Genomic DNA, 27890 nt, shown 5'->3' with positions numbered 1-27890 from the left:
ATCATGTTTGTCCTAAAGTTTGGTAAATGGTTTTTCTTTACCATCAATTTCTAAGTGTTGGTCAAGATATGAGGTTGACCTCTCAGTCTGTACATGTGTAGTATCCTTTATCTCAAGTTCTTTGGGGTAGATGCGATGTATCAAATCCCCGAAATTAGGATTGTTTAAAGATAATATGTCATCTATATAGTGGAAAGGATCTAGCTAAAGGATATTCTAAACATAAAGTTCCGAGCTATTTTTATACATTTTTGTACAATGTATTAAGGTACAATATAATACAACATGCAAAAAACCTTCAGTGTTAACACTGTTCACTCCAGACAGAAAAATTAAATATCTCCAAAAAGTATACAGAAAATTAATCCATCATAAAAAACATCAACCTGATTGAAAAAAAAAAAACCATTCAAGTAAAGTTTGGATAATAAAGAATTCATTCTAAAGTAACAGTACACACATGTTCACTAAACTGATATTTGTAGACCATAATACATCCTGATGGAATATCCACAGTTGAGGTTAAATTGAACATTTTAAACAAGTATGCATGGACACAACTTTCAAACTTAATAAAGCCATGAATTTAGATTGTGATTATATAACACAGCATAGGTTTCATGTGGTCATCTACCAATAAATAAACAATAAATTGGATTTTGCATATCAAGAAACCCAAAGCATTCAATTTTTTATGAAATCAAAGTTTAATTTTGTACCCTTTAACCTTTATGCTAAATAATTTGAAAACAGGGCTAAAATACAAAAAAAGGGTTAGATTCAGCATATAAAGAATCTCAATAAACTGGTTTTAATAGTTACACTCAGTATAACAGGATGTTCCCCCAGCTCCCCCATTGTCACTAGAGCATTTCAAATCAGTTTCTATGGCTCCATTGTTTTTCGATTTTTTTTTGCTTTTAAAAATTTTTTAGTGGCAGCCATATTTGAATGGTGGCCACTTTTTAAATTTCAATATAGCTGATGGGAAACTCTTGTGGCAACCAATTTTTAAGCCAAGTATGAACTTTCTGCAATTTGTGTGTGATTTTTTTGGACGAATTTTTCAAAAGTTTGGACAGAGGCCATTTTAAACTGGTGGCCATATTTGAAATTTGAAAACCTTTGTGCATATCTACTTATGGTGGTCTATTTTTGTGCCAAGTTTGGTTTCAATCCATTTAGCCGTTTCAGAGGAGATGGGTGGACAAGACAGAGGCTAGGAGAAAGAAGAATTTTAAAACAAAAGTAAGAAAAATATATTTCCCACCTTTGTTGGGGAAACAAAATATAGAACTTTTTTTAAACAAATAAGCAATTGATACTAAGTTTCATAAAAATGCTTGTTTTGATGCTAATTTTTTCAGTAATTAAATTAAAATCAATCTCATTATTTCTTTTGTTGTATGACACTTTGTGGTAAAATTTCATAGACATCCATTACACTCAAGTTCTACATTTGAATCCAAATGTCTACAGATGACAAAGACAGTTATTTAGCCATAACATTGTATGCATATCTACAATTCTTTTTGATGAAAATCAAGTAAGGACCAACTTTTGTTGATTCCATTTTACAGATGTACTCATTATTACAGGCTGTCAATATAATCCCCAAACTAATTATGCTGATGAAAAGTTGAAGTGATATATGGTCAAACCAGTACATACAAACAATAAAGACAATAAATAGGGATTAGTTTATTGTTTCATCTACTCTGGTCAGTCTTGCTTGTCACTTAATATAATTCGAAGATAAAGATAAATTATCTTATTTTCCAAGAATTTTCTAAAAAATACTTTTAAAACAGAAATATTTTCTTCTGACAAAATCATGTAAAATAGCAGTAGTTATGGAATGATTGTGCTATCATATATTTATTCATAAATCATAAAAAAACTAACAATATTGAAGAATGCCTTGTATGAAACATAGCTGGGTACATGATCTTATTCTTCATGTTATCATTTGGCTCTGTAAGTAAGCAAAGATAATGCCATATCAAGGTGTTGATTTGAATTTCACAACCGATCATGTGACACAAACTTCATCATGTGACATCACCTTTCTTTTCAATGGCAAGACTTGCAAAGTTTGATAGAAGTTGATTTACGTGGTCAACATCTTCACGAGTAGAGACATTCTTCAACTGATCACAAAGTTCTTCTAACTGACTTGCATCTTCAGTTCTTCCAGATATGTTCAAATAAGTCTTCATCATGTCAGTAACCTAAAAAAGGACAAAGATCAGGGTAGATACAGGATGTGAGATTTGTGGGGTGCACGTTGATGAGAAGAGTGAGACAAGAACATTTTACACAACAAATCTTGATTACTAGCCCTACTAAATAAAATTGTGCATTTAAACATGTTTTGCTATCTTGCATTGAAATTTGTTACAAAAAGTTGATTTTCCTGTTTATTTTACTGTTTCAACCCAAGTTTTACTTTAGAATGAGCTTGTGCTACTGCAACCTTCCCCTGGAAAAGTATGGATTACAACAGCTATCAATACATATCCCTGGGAACAAATTAATGGAGATCTCCAGGAGATACTGAACATAAAGTCTGATTTAATTAATGGAGATCTCCAGGAGATACTGAACATAAAGTCTGATTTAATTAATGGAGATCTCCAGGAGATACTGAACATAGTCTGATTTAATTATGGAGATCTCCAGGAGATACTGAACATGAAGTCTGATTAAAATTAATGGAGATCTCCAGGAGATACTGAACATAAAGTCTGATTTAATTAATGGAGATCTCCAGGAGATACTGAACATAAAGTCTGATTTAATTAATGGAGATCTCCAGGAGATACTGAACATAGTCTGATTTAATTATGGAGATCTCCAGGAGATACTGAACATGAAGTCTGATTAAAATTAATGGAGATCTCCAGGAGATACTGAACATAAAGTCTGATTTAATTAATGGAGATCTCCAGGAGATACTGAACATAAAGTCTGATTTAATTAATGGAGATCTCCAGGAGATACTGAACATAGTCTGATTTAATTATGGAGATCTCCAGGAGATACTGAACATGAAGTCTGATTAAAATTAATGGAGATCTCCAGGAGATACTGAACATAAAGTCTGATTTAATTAATGGAGATCTCCAGGAGATACTGAACATAAAGTCTGATTTAATTAATGGAGATCTCCAGGAGATACTGAACATAAAGTCTGATTTAATTAATGGAGATCTCCAGGAGATACTGAACATAGTCTGATTTAATTATGGAGATCTCCAGGAGATACTGAACATGAAGTCTGATTAAAATTAATGGAGATCTCCAGGAGATACTGAACATAAAGTCTGATTTAATTAATGGAGATCTCCAGGAGATACTGAACATAAAGTCTGATTTAATTAATGGAGATCTCCAGGAGATACTGAACATAAAGTCTGATTTAATTAATCCTAACTTAGATTCCTGTTTGGGACATGGATTCTTCTTCAATATTTTTTTTTCAATAAATAAATTTCCAGCTTTAAAATGGCTTTACTTAAGCCAATACACATTTTAGTTAATTACAAAATAGAAATAGTGTCACCAAGTAAGGCAAATTAACCAACTTTGGTTGTTCATAAACTGTGATGTGGTCTATGAACTGTGATGTGGGCTATAAACAAGTTTAAAAATTGTGCCAGCATTGATTATTCCAGCAGAACTTTGTGATAAAACCACTATAGTACCAGTAATTCTAATTCCAACTGTTTTCTAGTTCAATTTATGAATTAAACCTCAAACAAAATTTTAATTAGTTTTGGGTTTATTCAGATTTACTACCATTAATGATGGCACAGTATAAAACCAGATTATACAAAATAACCTAGCTTACCAACAGAGAATAAACTTATCAGAAAGTCTGTTATTAATCAAATTAAATTATTCCAAATTTTAAACAATTGTTTTTTTTTCTGGAAAGACAAAATTTATTTCAATATACCAAGACTGGATATGGTGAATATATCAAAGAGACAACAACCCATACAAGAAGAAAAAAATCAGCTCAAGGGGCACCCACGGGTCTTCAATGAATGTCAAGGAAATCCTCACACCACAGGACAGGCTTCAGCTGGTCCCAAAACATTATACACAGGTACAGCAAAATAATTGCCCCTATATACTCCAACAACAATAAAAGTAAACTGAAAGTGAAAATGAAACAATATATAGAGAAACCAGAAACTATTGACAGGCGCAAAAAGTGTGGCGGGGGTTAAGGTACTTTCATGAGATCACAACCCCCCCTTTTTTTTACCTAGGCTACTCACATTTTATGATACAAATGTAATGCTTGATAGACAGGTAAAGGACTCTAATAATTATTACATTTGTTCCCTAACACAGCTCACTGTAGATATATTTTTGCACAGTATACAATAATTACAATAAACAAGGACAAGTATCAATACAATATAACACTAATTAGTACTCTTGTCTCTTTCTACTTTCATCTCATCAGATAGATATGTTCAAAATCAATAAATGGAAATGTGACAATAATAATTAGAATACAATGTATTAAACTTGATAACAGTAGTCATTTATTTACTAACTGCAATGTTATCGAGTGGACGTCAGGAAAATGTTTGTCTCCAGTCCCTAGTATTCATAAACAATTCAAGTCACAAACCCAAAATTTAATCCAAACCTTCCTTTTATGGTATGGTACCTCACTCTGCAGTTTAAAAAAAAATCATGCCTAAAATGTCAAAGACAACCACAATAGCACCATACCACTATATAACTTCATTTTTTTTGTGGTCATATGAAGCTGTGCAAAACAAAGGAAAAGACCCTGAATGTCAATTTTGCCTTTCCATGCATATAAAATATCAATTTAAATAGAAATCAATAATGTTTTCAAAGGGGATAAATTAGTTACTTAATAAAAACAAAATTTGATATAACTGAATATCAAAGACGTTTTCTGAATTACCTTAAAATCAACTGAATTTACATAGACTGAAAAAACATTAAGTAGCACTCCAGCTAAGGATCATGCAAAATGTGATTCATGGGTAAAAAGCCTACATATTTTTATTTTTGATATTTTGTTTGAAATGTCATAGTAAACAGAAATTAACACATTGTTTTTCATATAACCTGTGCTCTTAGGAGATAAAATATATAGAATGCACTGTAGATTTCAAAATTAAGGGAGATAACTCTGTCAATGACGCTGAAATACAATAGAATCTACTGGATTTTCAATGTTGATTATCTCTTAAGAGCAGGTAGATTTGAATGAATAATTACACATTTCATGTATAGACCCATAAAACAACTTAATTACAAAAATAAAAATATGTAGCCTTTTTTGGGGTGTATCACATTTTTCAGATTTTGCATGATTCTTACAAAGACAACTACTTAAATGGTACAAAATGGCTCATATTTTTTGTGTGTATTTGTTATGAAAATGTTACATACAGTAAAAATATGGCTATAACTCTTGATTATTTCAGGATTCATACCTATGAAGTTTGATAAAATTGTGGAAAAGTGTTTTATTGTACCTCAAATAGGATTCATGGATGTTAGGTTTCACAATATAGATAGGTCATAGCACTTTATGACTTTTATAACTTTATGACAATTTGTGGAAGTAAAGCTTTATTGAGACACATAAACAAGCAAATCCAACAATTTTTTCCTGTAAAAAGTATATATTTTTTTAAAAATCCTTACATTATGGAGATCCATGAAAAAAAGATTGTTTTAATATCTATTTTGTCATGGACAATTTATAGCCATGGTAACATAATAAAAATATATATCAGTTTTCATAAAATTTGGGAGCTTTCCCAAAATTAATTGTCAAAAAAACAGGTTTACTAAAATATCAGGCACTTTAAAACTGCCAGAAAAAGTAACCTGCATGATATTGTTGTAAAAAAAATAAAAAAAAATAAAAAGTGTACCTTTTTCTGCTCATTTGTTCATGATTTTAATTTTTAAAGTTCGTGCAAAATTTTGCATTTTGAAAAACAGCCAGTTGGTGCAGGGAAGAGAACCCAATGTGGTGAGGACCTGAATCTTTCCGGATAACTTAAAACATGCATTTTACGTCTCTTTACCTTCACAAGTATTGCATCTATTCATGTACGAAAGCTCTACTACCCACAATCAATATTTCCACCAAGTCTCACCTTTTATTTTTAAGTTTTAAAAAATTAGACCGGTCAGTTTTGTGTGCGAAACAGTGCACCTTAATCCCATTTGTATAGTGCAAGAGTAGTCAAGGGAACCAAGGTTATAGCAGTAATCAAAAGAATGCAATCCAGGGACAAAGACCAGACATGGAAAACAGACACACACAACAAAGAACATAAAGCAACAAAAACCATACATACAAAATAACAAAAGCAAACGAGCAACTTAGACTCCACTAAAAACTGGGAGCATGGACTAGGTGCACCAGTAGGGTAAGTGTCCTCTGCTTTTCTAGAAACACCTGCGGAGTTGCTCATAAAAGTCAAGTTCTGGGTAGAGAAACAAAATATCTTCTCTGATTTATGTTCAGCTGTTTAATATTACCTGCAAAGCTTCATCTTTAACTCTATGAGATGAATACGTTTTTTCTTCCACTAGAAACTTAAGTCTAGATTTAGCCAGTGTAAAAGGTGTCCTTCCATAGTTATCAGCAGATCTTACATCAGTTCCTGAAAATTGAAAATTAACTTCAAGATAATAATGTTTTTTTTTCATTTTTAATTTGATTAGAAATAAAACTAAAGGTATCAAAATCAGTTTTATCAAACAAACGTTGATTGAAATTCATATAAGATTAAGAAAACAAATTGAAATGAACATTTGTTTGCAGCTCATTTATCTAATATCTGTGAAAACATGTTGTCAGTTTCCTAGGATCACCAGGGGCAAGAGCAATTTTTGTTTTGGAAAGTAGGTTATCATAGCTTGAATGTCAAATCCAGAAAGCCGACTTTAAATGTGGGAAAATTAATCTTCACTAGGAGTTTTCCTATGGAAACATAATTAAAACAAATCCTAAAATACTTCTGGTTATATATAGAATAGGCAAAATCCTTAAAAAAGATTTTATCCTTCAGTTATTTGTTTGTTCATTTTTGTTTGCTGTGAATATGGGTAAATCTGCTGAAAATAGTTTTTAAAAATTAACAAGGCCTAGTTGTGCACATTCAACCATGTTTCACAATGTGTCATAATTATGAGAAATAAACAACTACCAATAATTGTTGGCTGTCACTATGACTATAATTAATGTAAAAAGAAGCTTAATATGACCTCAAATGTTGAACCTTATATAATAAGGAAAATCAAGGAATATCATAGATATTCCTATGCTTTTATTTGAGTTGTAAAGTTAAATTCTATGAAATGCTTGTTTTTTTTTTTACCTTTTTTAGCCCCTAATCCTAAAATGGTTCAAGCCATAACCCCAAAATCATTAACAACCTTCCTTTTAAGGTTTGGAACCTTGCTATTAACTTTCACTAAGTTCAACCAACTAATATTCAAGTTATTGCATGAAAACCAAGAGTCTATGGATAATGACTTGGAGATGATGACGACGACTACAGCTACATACCATTATGCAACAGAAAAAATTTGGAGTCATATAGAAATAAAATATCAAGAGATTTATAAAAATTGAAAGGGAGCTTACATCAATCAAAAGAACAATTGATTAAAGCTTCAGGAAAATAGGTGCAACCGATATTGAGTTATAGTTTGAAAACTGAAATCCCCACCTTTTTTATGAATAAAGTCTCATAACTTTAATTAGTGAAATTAAATCATAAATTTTCAACACAAGAAAGAGGGCATTCATCAGTACATATATAGAATTGCTGTGAGGGTTTTTGAGATATAGTCCCAAAACAGAAAATCACCCATTTTTTTGTACAAATAAAGTTGATAAAGGCAATAACTCTTAACAAGGTGTCGTCCGTCAAGTCTGATCCCTGCAAACTTTCGTAGGCCTATCATAAGGATCATTTCAGCAATTGAAAGTTTCATTCTATCAATCAGATTTTTTAAGATATTTGCTTAAAACTGAAAAAAACCACCATTTTTTACCTTATAAGGGCAATAACTCTTACAACTAGTCATACTTATGTAGGCCTTGTAATAAGGATCATTTCAGCAATAAAAAGAATTTTGCTAAACCATTTTGGAGATATAAGAAAGAAACTACCGTCTGACCCATATGTTCTATTCTTGGTAATGGGGGCCATGTCTATCGACAAATCAAAAATCCCAACATCAGTTCTATGTAAGATACTCAAAGGAACATTCATACCAAGTTTCATTCTAATTGGTCAAGTACATGTACTGTCAGAGGAGAAGATTTTTTCAAAATATATAACATTGAAAATAGCAAAAAATGTTGAAAAAGGGCAATAACTCCAACATGGCTTAACGGATTAAAACCAAAATTTGCCCAGAGATAGATCTCATCATGCTAAACACTTACCCAGTCAAAATTTAGGAGATATATGTGAAAAATTACTGTCTGACCTTTATGTTCTATTTTTAGTAATGGCGGCCATGTTTTTCAACGAATCAAAAAACCCCACATAACTTCTATGCAGGATACCCCAAGGAACATTCATACCACGTTTGGTTTCAATTGGTCAAGTAGTTTCAGAGGAGAAGAGTTTTATATAATTGTTAACGACAACGATGGAGAAGTACTTGAGTAATCAACCAAAAGCTGCTCCTAGCTAAAATATCAATTTAGCTGAGAAAATATTTGAAAAGTTTTTGATGACAATACCTCAGAGAGTTAAGCATGCAGGAAAATCTTATTTATTACATTCTTTATAAACCATATAACAGATTTATATCATGACTTGGGGGTTCTCTAACATATTGTGTAAATTATCTCTAAGCCAGTAATTATCCTGAACAAATTTGATCAGATCTAAAAAGATTAATTATAATATTCTCCTTATAAAATCAATACCATAAATGCTTTTACTAGTTATTGTTAATTCATGAGCAAACATCTGCTCAAAGTTAATTTCTCCTTGATAAAAGTTACTGCATCAAATATTCTGGCAATTTTAGAATAAAGAAAGATATGCTGTATAAATCCATATTTTACTTGAGTTATGAACAACTAATATAAAATGATTTTGTGAAGTAAAACATAACCGCATTTAATGGCTAATAAGGATTCATAAAAATCCATTGTACTATTAAGGATGAATTGCACTTATGAGATGAGTGGACAGATGAATGGATGGATGAATGGACAGACTTTCATACAGGGTGATTTGTATATATACCCCCATTATATGAATGGACAGACATACATAGAGGGTGATTTGTATATATACCCTCATCATGTGATTGGACAGACATACATACAGGGTGATTTGTATAAATACCCCCATTATATGAATGGACAGACATACATATATAGTGAGTTGTATATATACCCCCATTATATGATTGGACAGACATACATACAGGGTGATTTGTATATATACTCCCATTATATGAAATTATGAATGGACAGACATACATACAGGGTGATTAGTATAAATACCTCCATTATATGAAATTATGAATGGACAGACATACATACAGGGTGATTTGTATAAATACCCCCATTATATGAATGGACAGACATACATAGAGGGTGATTTGTATATATACCCTCATCATGTGATTGGACAGACAAATATACAGGGTGATTTGTATAAATACCCCCATTATATGAATGGACAGACATACATATAGGGTGAGTTGTACATATACCCCCATTATATGAATGGACAGACATACATACAGGGTGATTTGTATATATACTCCCATTATATGAAATTATGAATGGACAGACATACATACAGGGTGATTAGTAAAAATACCTCCATTATATGAAATTATGAATGGACAGACATACATACAGGGTGATTTGTATAAATACCCCTATTATATGAATGAACAGACATACATACAGGGTGATTTGTATATATACCCTCATCATGTGATTGGACAGACAAATATACAGGGTGATTTGTATAAATACCCCCATTATATGAATGGACAGACATACATATAGGGTGAGTTGTACATATACCCCCATTATATGAATGGACAGACATACATACAGGGTGATTTGTATATATACTCCCATTATATGAAATTATGAATGGACAGACATACATACGGGGTGATTAGTAAAAATACCTCCATTATATGAAATTATGAATGGACAGACATACATACAGGGTGATTTGTATAAATACCCCTATTATATGAATGAACAGACATACATACAGGGTGATTTGTATAAATACCCCTATTATATGAATGAACAGACATACATACAGGGTGATTTGTATAAATACCCCTATTATATGAATGAACAGACATACATATAAGCTGATTGTATATATACCCCATAATACTGTACCTTGTTTGCAGGACACACCATATAATTAATTTTTCACCCTTTAGACCAGGTTATGGATCACTTTGAAAACCAGGCCCAAAAGTCAAAATATAAATACAAGGTTAGAAGTTATATATCATTTAATCTTTGTTCAAGTCAAACAAAATTCAATTTTTGACCCCCCTTAGGACCAAATCATGGTAATCCATTTGTTTAAACTCAAGTTACCTAATGTGGATGGCCAACAACAAATCATTGAGATGGCCTCGCCATGGCAATTAAGCAATATATACAAAATGGATTTAGGTGATCTACCCACATGCCAAATATCAAAAGCCCACATTAAAAGACAAAAAAGTTATGGCCTGGACAAGAGTTTGTCAAAAAAACAAAAAACAAAACAGGAATTTAATATTTAGGTCAAAGTCTAAGGTCATAAACCACTATCAATGAAATGGGACACATCATCTTTAGGTGATCTACCCACATGCCAAATATCAAAAGACAAAAAAGTTACAGCCTGGACACAAGGTTGTAATAGACACACACATGGACGGACAGAGTGATCACTATAGGAGACTGCCACTATTCGTGGTAGGGCCTTAATGCAGAAGATGATAACAACATGACAAACATGACTCCGCCATAGCATTATATGATCACAATCACATCATAGCATTAAACATTCTGCCTCCTCTTCCCTATGTCATGTACACTTATGTGCTTAATAGAATTTTTTTGATCATTATCATTTTTTTTCCCAAACAAAAAACTCACGAAAGTTGTCACTTAAAAAGGATTGTTTTAAAGGTTGCACATTAAGTAAATACATTAATTTGGAAATTAGTTGGCATGCAGTTTCTGAAAACATTGAATTTATATTGGTCAAGCAATATCTAACAACAAAAGAAATTTGTTAAACATTAATTCATTAATATAATAGTATGATAGACATCTGATTACTATCATCAAGAGTTAGTTAGTTTTTCTATCTGTTATACAGACCTGCTTTCAGTAGTAGAGTTACAATGGGAACTTTTCCAGTACAAGCAGCTGAAACAGAACAGAGAATGAAATTATAATTAACATTCAAATTAACTTTATATCAGAAAAATATATGTGAACATATGATGTTATCTAAGATATGTACATTTAACAAGAGGCTCCAGGGTGCCTTAATCAGTTGTGGATAAGGAGATTTACAAAATGCTTGCCTTTATTGTGGGCAAAAATAAACACATTATATTCACTTAATGAGGTAGATCTAGGGTAAGGGACATAACTCTTGAAATCAGTGATATGTGTGTTTGTATCATATTCAATTTCACAAAAGCCTATTAAGCTTTCATTAGAACAGAATAAAATCAGTCCAAATTACTTTGATGCCCACATGAGATTGATGTAAAATGCTGAATACAAACGTTCCAATGATTTGTAAGAGTTGTGTCCTTACCCTAGGTCTACCTCCTTAAATCAATAATACAATTACAAATTTGTTTGCTTGTTCATTGAACTACATTGCTTTCTGGACTTTTTCAATATTGTAATATAAAAAGATGACATTAAAAAAATTATAAGGGGGGGGGGGGATGGTGGAGCCAAAAAAGACCACCCTTATATCCAACTGTGTTAATGGCTCTATACACACGTTATCTATTATTACACATAAGCAGAGGGCCAAGCTTTACAACATTTCTGAATGAAAATGCATATAAAATTAAAAGTAAATGTCAATATTCATCAATATATCTGCAAAGTTTGGTCACAATTGGCTCTTTCTTAGCAAAGATATGAGGTCAGTTGTGTTTCCTTATAGTGATGATATGGGCACTTTTAGCAGCCATAGCTGCTTGCTGACCCATCTTAGTCTGGGTTCAATTATCTCATTTGATTGTACTAGGGCTTTTTTTAAATATTCACAGTTCATTATAAATTGGAATCCATAAGTACCCAGGATCCTATCAATCAATATAGGAATCCTGATTTTACCTGGTACCTAGTTCATTGAGCATTCCTGATGTTCTGATTTTCTAAACGGCGGGTGTTTCTAGAAAAGCAGAGGACGCTTACCCTACCGGTGCACATGGTCCATGCTCCCAGTTTTTAGTGGAGTCCGAGTTGCTCATTTACTTTTGTTACTTTGTATGTATGATTTTAGTTACTTTATGTTCTTTGTTGAGTATGTTGGTTTTCCATGTCTGGTCTTTGTCCCTGGATTCTTTTGATTACCGCTATAACCTTGGTTCCCTTGATTACTCTGTCATTAAAAAGAGATTGTGCTGAAAATCAACCTTAACTGGTAATTGACAGAACTAAACTAGAAAAACTAGGGGTAAGAAGCATGATACCCCCACTCCCTTACCCAGGCACCAAAAGGTAAAAAAAGTTGTCAAACAGGACATTTAATGAAGCCTGAGTGAAATATAATCTCATGATATGAATACCTATTTTAAGATTCTATCAAAATATCAAGGGGCGGTGATAAGTAATAGCAGAGAAAACTGTCCTCTTGACCAACAAATGCCGAAGTCCATATTTTAAGTCATTCAATTGAAAAAAAAACAAAAAACAAAAAACAAAACAAAATATGACATGCATCATTTGATAAAAAAATGTGTGAAAGTTTCATCAAATTCCATTCTGTGGTTTCAGAGGAGTTGGGGATGGGAAGATGCTCCCTACTTTAAACGTCAACAAAAGACAGAGTCTATTTTTTGCATCAGGAAACCCCAAAAGATATTCTGATGGAAATGCAAAATAAGAGCAGCAAAATGGCCCAATGTGATGAGGAATTTACAAGTTTCATGGAATTCAATTAAGGTGTTTATGAGGAATTTTTTAAAAATATTTTATTTGTTTTTTCATAGTCGGGATTTTACAAAATCCCCTACACCACCACCTGACTAGGGTGTTTTGGGGTATTTAAACAAAAAGAAATCATGACTATCATTTTTAGCGTAAATCTACCGGTAATACAAATAAATTACACATTGTAAAAGGAAGAAGAAAAGGGCCTTTCACTCACACTCTCATCCAGCTTTCACACTGTCTGCTTTGCTTAATAAAATATACAAGAGAAAAGTTTTGCCTGTATATATATTTACATGACATGATAATTGTGGAAATATATGTCTAAAAGGGGTCCATCTTCTCTCAAAGTTCAGAATTTTATTGTTCTTTACTGCAATGAATTCTTCTAAATCGTGTAAATATTGAAGTTTTGATTTTAGTTCTATAATGTTTGGAAGTTCCTCTCTACCTACATTGGTATAATATAATATAATTTTTTATAACAATATAATTAAGAAATGGAGTCTCATCAGTGTATCCTAAAATAATACTTGATTTTTTCAATTGAAAATCTTGACAAAAATTCTTCATATATTGTGACACAATATCCCAAAAACACTTTATAATTCTACATTCATAAAAGAGATGTTGAATAGTCTCTTCTTCAGATCCACAAAAAGTACAGTATTTTATATCTTTAAGATGTATTAAGTACAAAAATTTATTTGTGGGAAGAATTCTATGTAGTATCTTGTATTGAAAAGATTTCATATAAGGGTGATTGCAAAAGATAGAAATATTTTGAAAAATCATAAATTTCTACCTCAAGCACTTCTTCCCACTTTTCAAGTTTAGCATTTGGTGAAAAAAATATGCCATCTCTGAAGTTTTTATAAACAAACTTTGCCTTTTTTACTGATAATAATGACTTGAGAAAAGAATCTTCTGCATGAAAGTTTTGAAAAGTAATATTATTTACATTATTTCTAATGTAATCTATTACAAACTTTGGTATGCTAGATATCAGGCTGTAATATCTCATAAAGTTATTACTTATAATCACTTCCTTGATTCTATCAAAAGACATAAAGCTCTTTGTATGTGGATCTATAATATCGTACAAATATTGAACACCTAAATGTTTCCAACCTTTATAATAATTCATTTCTTCACAAGGTACATAACTCAGGATATCCATAGATTGCATACTTTTCACACAATTCTTCACTATTGGTTTTGCAAAAGCTTAACTACATAAAACATCTCTCCAAAAAGGATTAGCAGCCTTTACACTTATATCATTGATTTTTTCTTTTTGAAGTTGAAAGACATGTTGACCTCCATAATTGTAAAAATTCTTTAACAAAAGTTTTTGCCACTGGTCACCTGGATTCCTACAGAATCTCTGTACCTAATTCACCTTAAGATAAGACACAAAAGACTGAATATGAATCATGTTTAGCCCACCCTGTTTAAAGTCACCCATCAGAGTATTCCTCCTAATTTTGTCTGATTTGCCATTCTAAATGAATTTAAATAACATAGAATTAAGTTCATTTAGCTTTTGGTCTGGTAGGTTTGGTAATGATGTAAAGAGGTGAATGAGCTTTGAAATTGCTAATGTTTTAACTACAGTAACCTTTCCCATAAGTGTCAGTTTTCTATGTTCCCAACTTTTTAACACTCTTGATACCTCCTTATTTTTTCTTACAAAATTTATATCAACCATAGCACCTCAGTCTAAGGAAAAATCTAGACCCAGAACACGGAAATTAGAATGTGACCATTTTAAATCTAAATTTGGACATAGAACATGATCAGAAAATCTCTTACTCCCAACCCAAACTGCTCTGGTTTTTGATTTATTAACCTTTAGACCAGATACTAAGTGGAAGGAATCAAAACATTTTATGGTCTCCCTTAAAAAGGACTCTGTACCGTCTAACATTAAAAAGTTATCATCTGCATACTGACTAATAAGAGGTTCAGAATCATTAACAATGACACCACCCACATCATTATTGTTTTTTAGTTTGATAGCCAATAATTCAACACCAATAATAAAGAGATAAGGAAATAATGGATCTCCTTGTCTGCAACCTCTATTTAAATAAAAAAAAGTTTGACATGTGACCATTATTGATCACACAGCTGTTGGCTCCAGTGTATAGGACTTTAAACCATTTACAAAAAGAAGTACCAAAATTACAACTCTTCAAAGCTTTGGTTAAAAAATCCCATTCAATAGAGTCAAAAGCTTTTTCAAAGTCTACTAAAAGTAGCAATCCAGATTTGTTATTTTCTTCCAAATAATGCATAAGATCATATAATAAGTGAATATTTTCACCAATAACTCTATCCTTCATGAAACCATTTTGTGAGTCACTAATGATGTGTGGGAGCACTGATTTCACTCTATTAGCCAACACAGCTGAAGTCATGTTTAGGTCAGTATTAAGAAGACTAATAGGTCTCCAGTTACTAATAAAACGTCTGTCCTTATCCTCTTTTGGTATACATGTAATAACTCCTTGGTACTGGAATGGTGAAAAATGTCCCACCTCATAACCATGATGTAAAGATCAAAAGACAAAAGGACCAACATCACCCCAGAAAAATTTATAAAAATCAACGGTAAACCCATCTGATCCTGGGCTTTTCCCACTGGACATTTTTTTTCAAAGCATCTAAGCATTCTTTAAAAGTCAAATTACCTTCACAGACATTTTATTGTTCATTAGAAAGTTTAACTTCATGTTCAAAAAAGGACTAATCAGAATTGTCTACATTTTGCGAGGAATAAAGTTTAGTGAAAAAACGTTCTTGTTCCTTTAGAATAAGGGACTGGTCTGACAAATGGTCTAATTTCTTATAAGAGTCTTTTAGCTCTTTTGATTTTTTAAAACTGTATTCAAGGGAAACACTTCTTATCTTCATCTTCAGAATCTCAAAGAAAAATTGATTATCACACTTCAATATGACATTGAGTAAACCTTCTATATCTCCTGATAAATAGTATTCCTGAATGCTATCTCTGATGCATTGTTTTACTCTATTTACATACTCCAAGACTCTCAAATGATGGGAATTAAATTTCCAATATCCCTTCCCTCTCTTGGCAAGACTCATATAGAATGTAAATAAGTAAATAAGATAGCAGAGTGATCTGTTCTATATCATGGAATAATATTAGTAGTTTTCATTAGGGAAAAGAAATCTCCCGAGACCAGAAAATAATTAAGGCGACTTTGTCTCAATGGAGTAAGTTGTCGCCATGTGTATCTCCTAGCCTCAGGATAGCAAGTTACTTAAAAAAAAGTTTAAAATTTTTCATGTATGTTTTATGGTAACTAAACTAAAACATTTATAGAAAAAAAATAAGTGAATGTTCAAGCTGATAATATGCATATTTATTTTTATCTTCATCAATTGTACATCTTACTTTATGTCTCTTAATTGACTGAAATTTTCTGACTCTTAAAACAAAGTTCTATAGTTATATCCCTATCTTAACCTTGACCATACTTGGAAATTCAAATTTAAAACACAAAGTTATTTCCCTTTACTTAATACAGTATTCATAGAAGAAAAAAAATATTATTCATCAACAAATTTAATTATGTGCAGTGTCACTTTCTACATTCACCTTTTTTTCCCACTCTGCTTCAATTTTTCTTCTACATTGTCAAATATGTCAAAGCTTATTCTTTTTTCTTTCTCTGTAGTTTTGGTGTAGACACTGTCATTAAAGAACCAGATACTGTGGAATTTCTGGGTTTCTGTCAGCCTGAACAGAAGTCCCAAGTTTCTTTTTGAAATGTTTATGAGGAATTTAGCTAGAACCTGGAGACAAAGGAACAGACAACATGATCACTATATACTTGTATCTCCTGCTTTTAAAGTGTTAAATTAATTGATCTGTTCTAAGGTTATAATCTAGAAATTAGCGAAGGGGATGGCAAAGTTTTAAACTGCAAATATGATTGTGCTGAAAATCAAACTGGATTTGTTTTTTTTTATAGTACAAAACAATTGTGCAAAGTTAGGAGAAAAGAAATTATGTTCAAAAATTATTAGCAGGAGACCACAAGGCTATGGAAAACTTGTGAAAGGAAAAACCTTAGTCAACAAAAATAAGAGAATATCACACAATGCCTGGCTACAACCATAATGATACAGTGTAGCAAAGTTAATCAGGAGGATCTGTTTAAATACTGGTGCACTAAAAAATGGTCACACCTCTCTCTATTTATAGGCATCACATCAAAAGACTGATACATTAGTAACTACAAGTATTTAAATAAGTTAAAAACTAGAAGTACTGTAAGCAACCTCATAAAAAAAAAATACCTCCCCTGATTCGAATGGACTAAATAATATTAAACCATTAAGTTGAAACATTAAGGAAGATGTTGTCCATTGCTTAGGAAAAGGCAAAAAATAAAAAAAAAAATATCCTAGATTTTCATCCCTTGCCAACCCAAAGTTTTTCATCCTCCTTGAAAAACTTCATTTTGATTTTTTCCAAATTTAGTTCAATTTCTTTCAAATTGACAGCATTTCTCACTTAAATTGATAAAAAAAGAATAAAAAATTAAATTTGCCTGCCCGCCCCTAATTTTGAAAAATGTTGGAGAATTCAGGAATTTTTTAATGATGGCTTAATATAACATGAAAAACCTTGTAGATTGAAGATCTCCTTTAGCAAGTGCCCAACAGGAACTATCTTCTTTCATGCAAACCTACATATGATGTCAAACTATTACTAAAAGCAATCAACTTTCAGTTTTACTACTTAACCTATATGCAATGTTCTTGCTGCAAAAACAAAAATCTACTGCTCAACTAAATGTCATAGACAAATTACATTTTATTAGCAAATGCCAAAGAATATCATACCAGATTGAAATAATGAGTCATTTTATTATTGAACATCTCCTATTTTGTAATTTGATAGATAGTATCACGAGTCATATAAACTAAATTGTGAAGTATGTTTTCAGATGTCACTAGAAAATTAGTTTTACATGGGACCCTGGTTGTAAAAAAAAATGCTTTGCAGGGTGCAGCTTGATATGACTTCAGTGGTCAACCCTGAACAATTGGGGCATATATGCACAAACCAATCAAGCTTAACACAATTTAGAGTTTGGATTGTGATTAAATATTTGACACAAATAAGGGTAACAACAAAATTACTGAACACTGATCAGATTCATAATCAAGTCAGGTTCAAAACAAATCTGGCAAAATAGATATTACACCACTGGAGCAGCTGGTACTGCAATGGTTCTAACTTGGTACAGGCACTTCAACTAAAGTGGTAGGTTAAATCCAGGTTTTACAGCGCACTAAAACTCCATTATAAGATTCTGACAGAGAAGGAAACTGCTCAAAGAACTTTTCAACTTCCGTTTAAACATTTCCTTAATATGACCAGATTTTCATAACTGAAAAATTAAACAATTCACAGAACACCTATAGTTTCATTGATGTATGACCACATGTGACAAAACTTTCATATTGTGATCATATAAGTGAACACCTAACAGCGTTAACTAGAAATACTATGAGCAAACTCATAAAGAGAATCCTTCTCACTTCAAATGATGGAGATAGCTTTTAAACTCAATTATCTCCCTTTGGAATCATCCGACAGTAACAGTAGTCCTTCATGGACATCTATATATGATGCCCAACCTACCTGTATAATTTTATGAAAATCCCTTTAGCGATTAAGGAGGTATTGCACTGACGAGAAATATAAACAGACAGACAGGCAGACAGATGGGGTGATTCCTATATACCCTCCCAATTTTGTTTGCAGGGGTATAATAAAACAATTAAATAAATAAATTTATTGAACTTTACATTTCCTATTTGAGTATTCTTCAAGTTTTGACATATAATATATAACATTTTGAAATAGTTTCAATTTCATGAGAGGTGAAATGCTAATGACGCCTTCCCCTTCCCCTGATTTCACCTTTGAAAACATAGACAGTAATAGAATACTAAATAATTAATTAAGTCTATGTTATATTTATTTTAATGAACCTTTTTTGACATGTTTAAAATCAACTAACAGTTCAAATGCAACTATATTGAGTAGGACCAAGAATAGAACAACTTGTATGTTGTGCAACCAAATTAATTCCAACCAAATGTTTTCACCTTATCTCATGGACAAATATAATAATGTAATTAACACATACTACTGATGCAGATTTGAACACATGTTTCAATTCCAACAAGTATGGACACATCGTTTTCAAGCTCAATTGAAATAGTGCTGAATCAGAAATTGAGATTAAATTTTTGATGCAGGATATGAATTTGACCATAAATGATGTTGCCCCTTAAAGACCCCTATTTCCTAATTTGTACAAGTCACATACCCTAAAATCAATCCTTGGTTTCCTCTTATCATATGGCATCTTGTAGTATAATTTCAAGGAAATGTCAAATTATTGTCCAGACATCAGTAAAATGCTTATTTCTGGCCCCTTTTTTGGGCCTATTGACCAAACTTTTACGACAAACTTAATGACTTTTCATTCAGAATTGTCAACTTTCCTTTCATCTGTGGCAACATCCCTTCAGCACCTGCATATGGAGTGTTCATATCACAACTCATATGTTATGCCAGAGCTTGCCGAAACTACACAGACTTTTTGTATCACACTAGAACTCTAACAAATAGGTTTCTGGCACAAGGTTATGTTGCTACAAGATTGAAGTCATCACTACAGAAGTTTTATGGTCGTCATCATGCACTTGTGGATCGTTATGGTGTATCCATCTGTACCATGAAAACTGATTTATTCAACGGGTCATAGTTTTCCTTTCCTCGTTTGTCTACCCTGGACTTGACTTTTTATGAGCAACTCGGCGAGTGTTTCTAGAAAAGCAGACGACGCTTACCCTACTGGTGCACCTCGTCCATGCTCCCAGTTTTTAGTGGAGTCTGAGTTGCTCATTTGCTTTTGTTATTTTGTATGTATGATTTTAGATACTTAATGCTCTTTGTTGTGTATGTCTGTTTTCCATGTCAGGTCTTTGTCCCTGGATTATATTTTTTTGATTACCGCTATAACCTTGGTTCCTTTGATTACTCTTTAGGTCATCTCATTCTTAAATGGTTAAAGTCACAACCACCTAATACAATGCCAACTTTATTTTTGAGGACTGGTACATTGTGGTAAAATCTTAAAGAGATCCATTCACATTTACTCAAGTTATTATCAAGACATAAAAAAAACTGCTTGTTTCTGGCCCCTTAATTTGGCCCATCATTCTTAAACAATTCATGTCATCACCCACAAAATCAACCTAAGCCTTGCTTTGGTAGTATGGCACCTTGTGGTACAATGTCAAAGAGATCCAATTACTTATAATCAAGTCATTGTCCAGATAGCAGAGAAGGTCCTGTTTTTTTTAAAGTACATTCTGTGAGAGTTATGAATTAATCTTTATCTTTTTTAAGTTGTTGTAAACCTGTCTCCTAACTTAGCTGTTACTACATTTTTGATTTAACATATTAATGATAAAAACTTACCTAAATGAAGAGGTGTGTTGCCAAGAAGATCTTTAACATTAGGATCAGCTCCTTTATCCAGCAAAGCCTTCACTGAAATACAGATTAAAAATAAAATGGTAAGAAAATTTCATGGAATCAATCTGGGATTGGGTTGGCTAGAACTTCTGATTCCACTTGTAATAAGTTTCAACACATACACAATCTGCTGTTACCATAGTTAGACCTATACAATAATGACCTTATTTAGATAACAAAGATAATGATTGTCCATTGTGAAATATTCTTAAAAGAACCTTAAATGTCTAAATCCCTTTAGGAGATTTTGGATTTTTCAATAATTTCAATGATGCTAAATAACAAAAGGAATTTGTTTGGCACCAAAAATCAGTCTAACAATTCTTTCAGAGTGATTTTAAATCATTTAATTATTTTATTCATATAGAGAATACTTTAATTATAGGATTAAATACTGTTTTTTCCAGAATTTACCGATGTGTAAAATTGGACCATTCCCTCACAGAACATATGTCAGATTTGTGAGTGAATGGTTCGATTTTACACATTCATAACTTCTGAAAAAAAAGTGTTTAATAATTTGTGTTTTTTTTTTATAAATGTAATTGTTGTTTTTTTGTCTATATTTAATGTATATAATCTACAAAAATGCACCAATAGAAGAAGAATAATGGTAATCAATACAAATTGAACCTCTACTCTTAGGACACTGCAAGCCTGATTTCAGTCTGACAGGAAGTTAACTGGTTACACAGAGGCATACAGAGTAGGATCTTTACTAATTTCATATCTTTAACCAAAACAAAATATTTGAAGTCATAGATCACATATTAAAATTTATCAAAATATGAAGAAAATTTAATCCTAGTTAATGTAAAATTGTATAAGGCATAAAAATATTAATATATGCAACTTCATCCTCTTTCACGTTATACCTGCCTCAAATATCAGACTTGTGTGATTTACCAAATGTACACTATATAGAAATAATATTGATTGCAGTTTTATCCACCATGGACTCCTGTAAGTTCCAAAGTTATAATTCCTAATTCAAAATACTACTTTTACATTATATCTAATACAAAACAAAAAAAAAACAAAACAGAAAAGCCAAGCATGTTCTATAGATTCAAAATTTGGGAAAAATTATTTCATGAATGTGACTGACATTAACAATCATTGGCAGACAATTTGCATAGATATGTGTGTGAATTTTTTAGGGATCTTAGCACTTAAAATTTTATGAAGAGATTTTAGTTTGAGTTTTAACCATGCACAATGAGTACCAAAGACTTAGATTTGCTAACAGCATGTGTTGGGTATGAATGGGTCTGAACTTGATAGAATTAAAATCATTTATGCATTGCTAGAAGAAACATTTTGTCCACTAATCTACAAAACACGCAGTATTTTCTATCAGTTTCATTTCTGTCTGTCAGCAACTTTAACAGACATAATTGGTAAACCAATCATAGTCAGGATATTATTAATAAGTCTGTAGAGAAGAATCAGTCTGTATTAAACATTAAACAAGAGAAAGGGAGACAAGTTACTTCCCTTTACGTTTAGTTTTCTGAATATATTTAAAGCTCAATTTAGTATCTTTAAAAAAAATAAGAGGTAATATTGAGAAAAATTACCTTGTCAAGTGTTCTTGATTATGGGGTGTCCCACTGAATGTGATATTGAATGATGACCAAAAAAAAACATGTTGAATGTGATAGTCTTTGACATAAGGTACACTATGTATCACTGGCATCATATCTTTTCTTGAAATAAGTTATTATGTCTCTAGTCTCTGCTTTTTTAAATGATTCCTTTCTATTTTGTTGAGGTTGCTTTCTAAATCCCACAATTATATGCATATGCTCACATTTCCAATGCATCTATTGATTAGTTAACTTGTGTTATTACCTATTTGATCATTGCCCTGTGAAGCAGAGAAATGGAGAGCCGTTCTTTTCTTCTCATCAGCACAACATGCATCAACACCACCTTCAAGGAGTTCAACAACTAAAAAATTGAATTTTTACATAGTATAATAAAGCAAAGGGTATGCCTGGTACTCATCAGTATATCATCTTTGAGGGGTCACCTTGCAAGGTATTTTGGCATGGGGACATATATGACGTGAATATTGATTGACAAGTATAGAAAAAGGAACAGATATGGTGAAATGCAACAAATGCACCATTGTATAACCCTTATAAAAATAGTAAATACTTACAGAGATCAACAAAAGGTCTTCAAAATGTGTAAACACATCTTAAAAGTAATACAATCCACTGTAACAGAACGATAACACTAAAAAGTCAAATAATGACAAGAAAACACATTAAAGGTCAACATTGTCATAAGGGCCAAATCATTCAGTTCTGACCAAGTATAATACTGTACTATGCTGCAAGTGCAAACAAATAGTTGACAAACATCCAAAATCAACAAAATTAGATTAAGGCAAGAGAAATCATCTAAACAAGCTCCATTCATTAATTATTTGTTGAAAATTTAGAATCTGATCTTAACTTTGTTATCATAGAGCAATAAATCATGCAATAAAAAGCAAAGAAGGTCGAATTCAATTTGATAATATAAATGTATCAACTTAGTACATGAACAATTCATTCCAACCAAGGAGATTATCAGTAATTACCTGTTTGGAAATCATTACTATTGGCAGCTTCTCTTAGTTTCCTCTCATCTACAAAATGCAGAAAATATAATTAGTAAATCAAATAAAATGTGTCAGTACTCTAATTCACAGTAGAAATTCCCCACTCATTGACTGTTTCAAGCCAGAGCAACAAAACAATTTTGATTTCATGAATCTTTCAATTGATAAAAACAACGGGGGTATTATTTTCTATGATGGCTTTTAAAACATGAGTCTAAACAAATCTATAGGCCATGGACTTCCAGGTGTATTTATCAAAATCAATGTGCAGTTACTTTAGTAAATAAAAAGTTGGTGTTTGAACAACGTACAACCCATTATTCTAAAACTTCATAAAAATTAAATGATAATGCCATCTTAAGAAGCTGAACACTGATGATTATTATAGTTAAATAATGTGAGTAAAATATTTTTTTTTTATCTAAATGAGACTTATACTAGATATTTTTGAATAATGAATGACCATATGTTTCTGTTTGCCAATCTGAATAAAGTATTTGTACCTGTTTTCAGCAGTTGATTGGTTTGGCCTTGAAAATGATATCAAGTCTGATAAGGCTACATTTTGTGTACTTTAGTAACAAGACAAAGATGACATGACATGATACTAACAACTGTAACACACCACACCGACAAAACCATCACTTAAGTATATAAAACTGCATAAAAGTATTTATATAAGAATGAAAATTCTTTACAAGTGATAATATGAGTATTCAGTATACTACTGAAATTATACTACGGAAATCTGAGCGCTCTGACTTTTTTCATATTATTCTAATTCAAGCATATGATACACTTTTACAAAAATACTGAACTTCACAAGACCATAATACAAATCTGACTAAAGGTCTATTTACTCTCTTTAACTGTCAATTCCCCCTGCAATTTCTTCTTATAAATAAACTTAGATGAATTTATATATACATTTTCACTATTTTTAATCTATGATGCATATTTACTTGAATATCTTCAAATTTAATGTTATTCCCTGCCTTCATGACCTCTTGAAGTGAAGATGTCATTATTATAATACACAAAATGTACTGTTAAAAAATAATTGTTCTCTCTTGCATTTAGTTTTAAAAATAAGACTGAACTCTAAAATACAGATCCCAGCACCATAGATTACCCTGTTATTCACATATTATCCATGTCACACGATAAGGAGCACATGCCATCATCATAATATGGAAACATAAATACTGATACATCTTAAATCTCTATTGAATAACATTACCAATAATATTTCTACATGTTGTTGCTCCTGTTTTGAACTCCTTCATCCGTCGCTTTCTGTGAACCACTGATACTTTCATTTTGCCTGATGATGTGCTTTGTTCATATAAAGGACTATATATAGAAACAAATGGAACAAGACATAGATACTGCAGACATGCAGGACCTTTAGGACTCCACTGCGATACATCGATTGCAGGGAATGATGTGTCAGAGTCTGATGCAGGATGTATCTGTGAAAATAAATTTTAATTTAACTGAAGTTCTACCTAGGCTAATACACAAACATGCACATGTGCATTGTATAGGTTACAGCAAAGTTGTGCAAAAATGTCAAATGTCCTGTTTAGAAGAGATAAATAAAAATCCAGGTGTTCTCTCAGACTCTGTCTTCTAGGTAAATGATGCGTAAATTTCAGGACATATAATGGATCTTTATCCTCTGCAATGCTGTCCTGTAACTTAGAATCCAACTTTGACAAAGATATTAGTACGTTTGAAAAGAGTCAACACAGACCTGTAATTAATGAGATCAGCAACTGTTGCTTTTAAAATCCTGGGACCAAATTTAAGAATTAATGAGATCATGCAGTACTTAAATTTGTAGTAATAACTTCTGTTCTGTGTTCTGTGATGTCTTTCTTTATTTTTACATCTGTGAAAATATTATTCCCAAGTAGTCCTAAAAAATATTCTAATCAGTGAATTTTCTAAACATGAATTACAGCTGAAATAAGGCTGTTTCCCAATGCCTAAAACATGATCACTTCCCATATTTTTCCCTAAAATTTTCATATCTTGCTATTGATTTTTTTTTCCGATATGACACATCCAGTCAGAGCTCACCAAACAAGGTGGAAAATTAACTATTCAAACTCCAAAAATTCATTTTTCCCATCACTTCTCATCTTTTGTCAAGAAACCTGTCAATTTTGGGACTCATGTAACCAGTTGTATGATAAAATAATTTGTATAACTGCCTTACAAATAACCCCGTTTTTCATATACATATACATGTGTACATTTTTTTGTATTTTGATATTTTTTTTCCATATTGAAAGGCACAGGCACATTTTAAAACAGTTTAAAAAAATTGTGTAGTGATTTTTCAAATTTTAATATGACAGTGTTTTGTAAAACACTACAATAATACTTTTCAACTATGAAGAAGGTGTCAACATTTATGTTTGGAAATGGGGAAATTAAGAGTTTAATATCTGCATTTTATGGTACCAATGGTCCATAAAAACATGTAATTACCCTGTATCACAAATAATGTTTTTAGTTAGATCGTGTATCCAAACATGTGATAAAGTGGAACTTCAAGGGTTTGTTCACCTCTACGATTAAAGATAAATAGTAGTGGACATTAACTAAATCTATACATATGCAAATGAGTTCGTGTTTGACTGACTTTGAAGTCGCCAATATATGTATGTACAAAATGTATGTGTCATATGACAACAGAATGAACAGATATTGAAATGAAAGCTGTAAGTGTATCCTTTTTCTCATTTTTGATGATGTTTAAAAATCTGATGATTTAAAGTTATGAGAATCTATATAAAATGTATTCTACTATGTACCTGGGCAATTAAATAGACAATTACAGAGTACTGACTTGAAATAAAAACAACATATGGATGAGGCTTAGAGTCAGGGTAAAACATGAGGCTTTGCTGAGTGTTTATCCAATCAGTGCCAAATTTGTAAATCAATTTCATTTCTAGTCAATATACAGTTATTGTCTATCGGCAACATCATATATCAAACCTACCCACTTACACAATTTAAGCATACATTTGTATACATTTGAACACTGGACCTGTCTGTATTAGTCTGTGTTAGTGGGAACTGAAAAATATCCATTAGCCAATGTGGCTAATAGCTACGTATTTTCCTTAGCCACATTAAGTCATCCTTATTTTCTTGATACAACCATTGTAAATATATATTTCATGGCATTTGCAGTCTGCCTTTTGGTGTGTGGGTTTCCTCAGTAATTATTGTAGATAGATAGCTCACTTTTGGTTGTTTAAGTATGATGCAATGGCAGCTTGCTGCCTCACTATGCTTTTTTTTCAAATTGCATGAATAAAATTCGGAACAAAGGTAGCTGTTTCGCATTACTGTTTTTGCTTTATTACTTATTGGAGTCTGAGTCTGACTGATATTGGATAGTGATTTGATTTATTTACAAAAATAAACAAAGTCAGACTGCAAAAGATTATTCGCCGAAGTATCTGCTAATTAATAAAATGACTTCGCCACACTAACATTTTATTAGCATTTGGCAAGGTGGCTATTCTTTACTGCCAAGACAGCATGTACATTTTATATATATACATAAAAATGCTCTGAAATATGAATGGCTCAAAATTGTTCTGTCAGAAGTGATGTATTTCAGAAATGACATACATGTATGCAGTTAGGAAGCATGTGTTAAAAGAATCGAAAGACAGTGCTGCATTACATGTCAATCATGTGTCAACAAGACAAATATATTAATTATAAATAGCTCCTTCTCTACTAATAAGCAAGTGAAGCTCCCTCTTTAATGTATAGAGATTTGTTTTAAAACATCATATTGACTACTTGGCAATCCTGGAACTGTTTGACCAATAAAATTACAAATATATGTATTTAGAATAATATTTTGCCAGCTCCCATAGATAAAATTATCGTAAATCAAATCAAGTAAAAATGGTAAATCACATTAAATTCATTTTTTAATGGGGACGAACTAAATGCTTTGCTAGCAATTTAAGGCAAATATTTGGCAAAGCCTGAAAATGTACTGCAGGAAAGTATGTTGAGCCAAAATTTCACTGTCACTGTAACAGTATATTGTCAATATACGCAATCAATGCATTTGGTTGCTCAAATTGAAGAATTTCAGCAAAAAATAATTGTTTGCAAAATGTGATTGTGAGTATATGGGAAAGGAAGGGTTACGTTATCATAACCGTATAGTCAAAGTAAATAAGTTGAAAGTTAAGATAAATATGAAAATACAAATATTTGTTTAAATTACAGGGTATTCCCCCTCAGAACTGGAATCATGTAGGGAATCACTTTCAGAGTCTTCATCCATATTTCTTGTTTTGTTTATGCCGCTTACATCTCCACAAAAAAACAGGAAGTAAATCAAACATAAATTAAATTTACCTTTAAGTTGTAAATATATCAAAAACAAAATTTAACACCATAACAGATGTGTTTTA

General features: G+C 31.7%; 1 protein-coding gene across 1 annotated transcript; it reads right to left on the bottom strand.

The window, feature by feature from the left end:
• Positions 1–223: 223 nt before the first annotated feature.
• On the bottom strand, positions 224–27814 carry LOC148619236 (ankyrin repeat domain-containing protein 54-like). Its single transcript, XM_088578919.1, has 8 exons — positions 27701–27814; positions 24668–24899; positions 23407–23454; positions 22668–22766; positions 20757–20828; positions 11414–11461; positions 6559–6683; positions 224–2231 (listed from the first exon to the last, which is right to left on the bottom strand). The coding sequence occupies exons 1-8, from the start codon at positions 27758–27760 to the stop codon at positions 2052–2054; spliced, it is 864 nt and encodes a 287-aa protein (XP_088435045.1). The 5' UTR covers positions 27761–27814; the 3' UTR covers positions 224–2051.
• Positions 27815–27890: the final 76 nt, after the last annotated feature.

Source organism: Perna viridis, chromosome 4 (genome assembly GCF_037379345.1).
Source record: "Perna viridis isolate PV_CMFRI_1.1 ecotype Kerala chromosome 4, ASM3737934v1, whole genome shotgun sequence".
Taxonomy (NCBI): domain Eukaryota; kingdom Metazoa; phylum Mollusca; class Bivalvia; order Mytilida; family Mytilidae; genus Perna; species Perna viridis.
The sequence above is the reverse complement of the archived record's forward strand: the minus strand, read 5'-3'. Positions and strand labels throughout refer to the sequence as shown.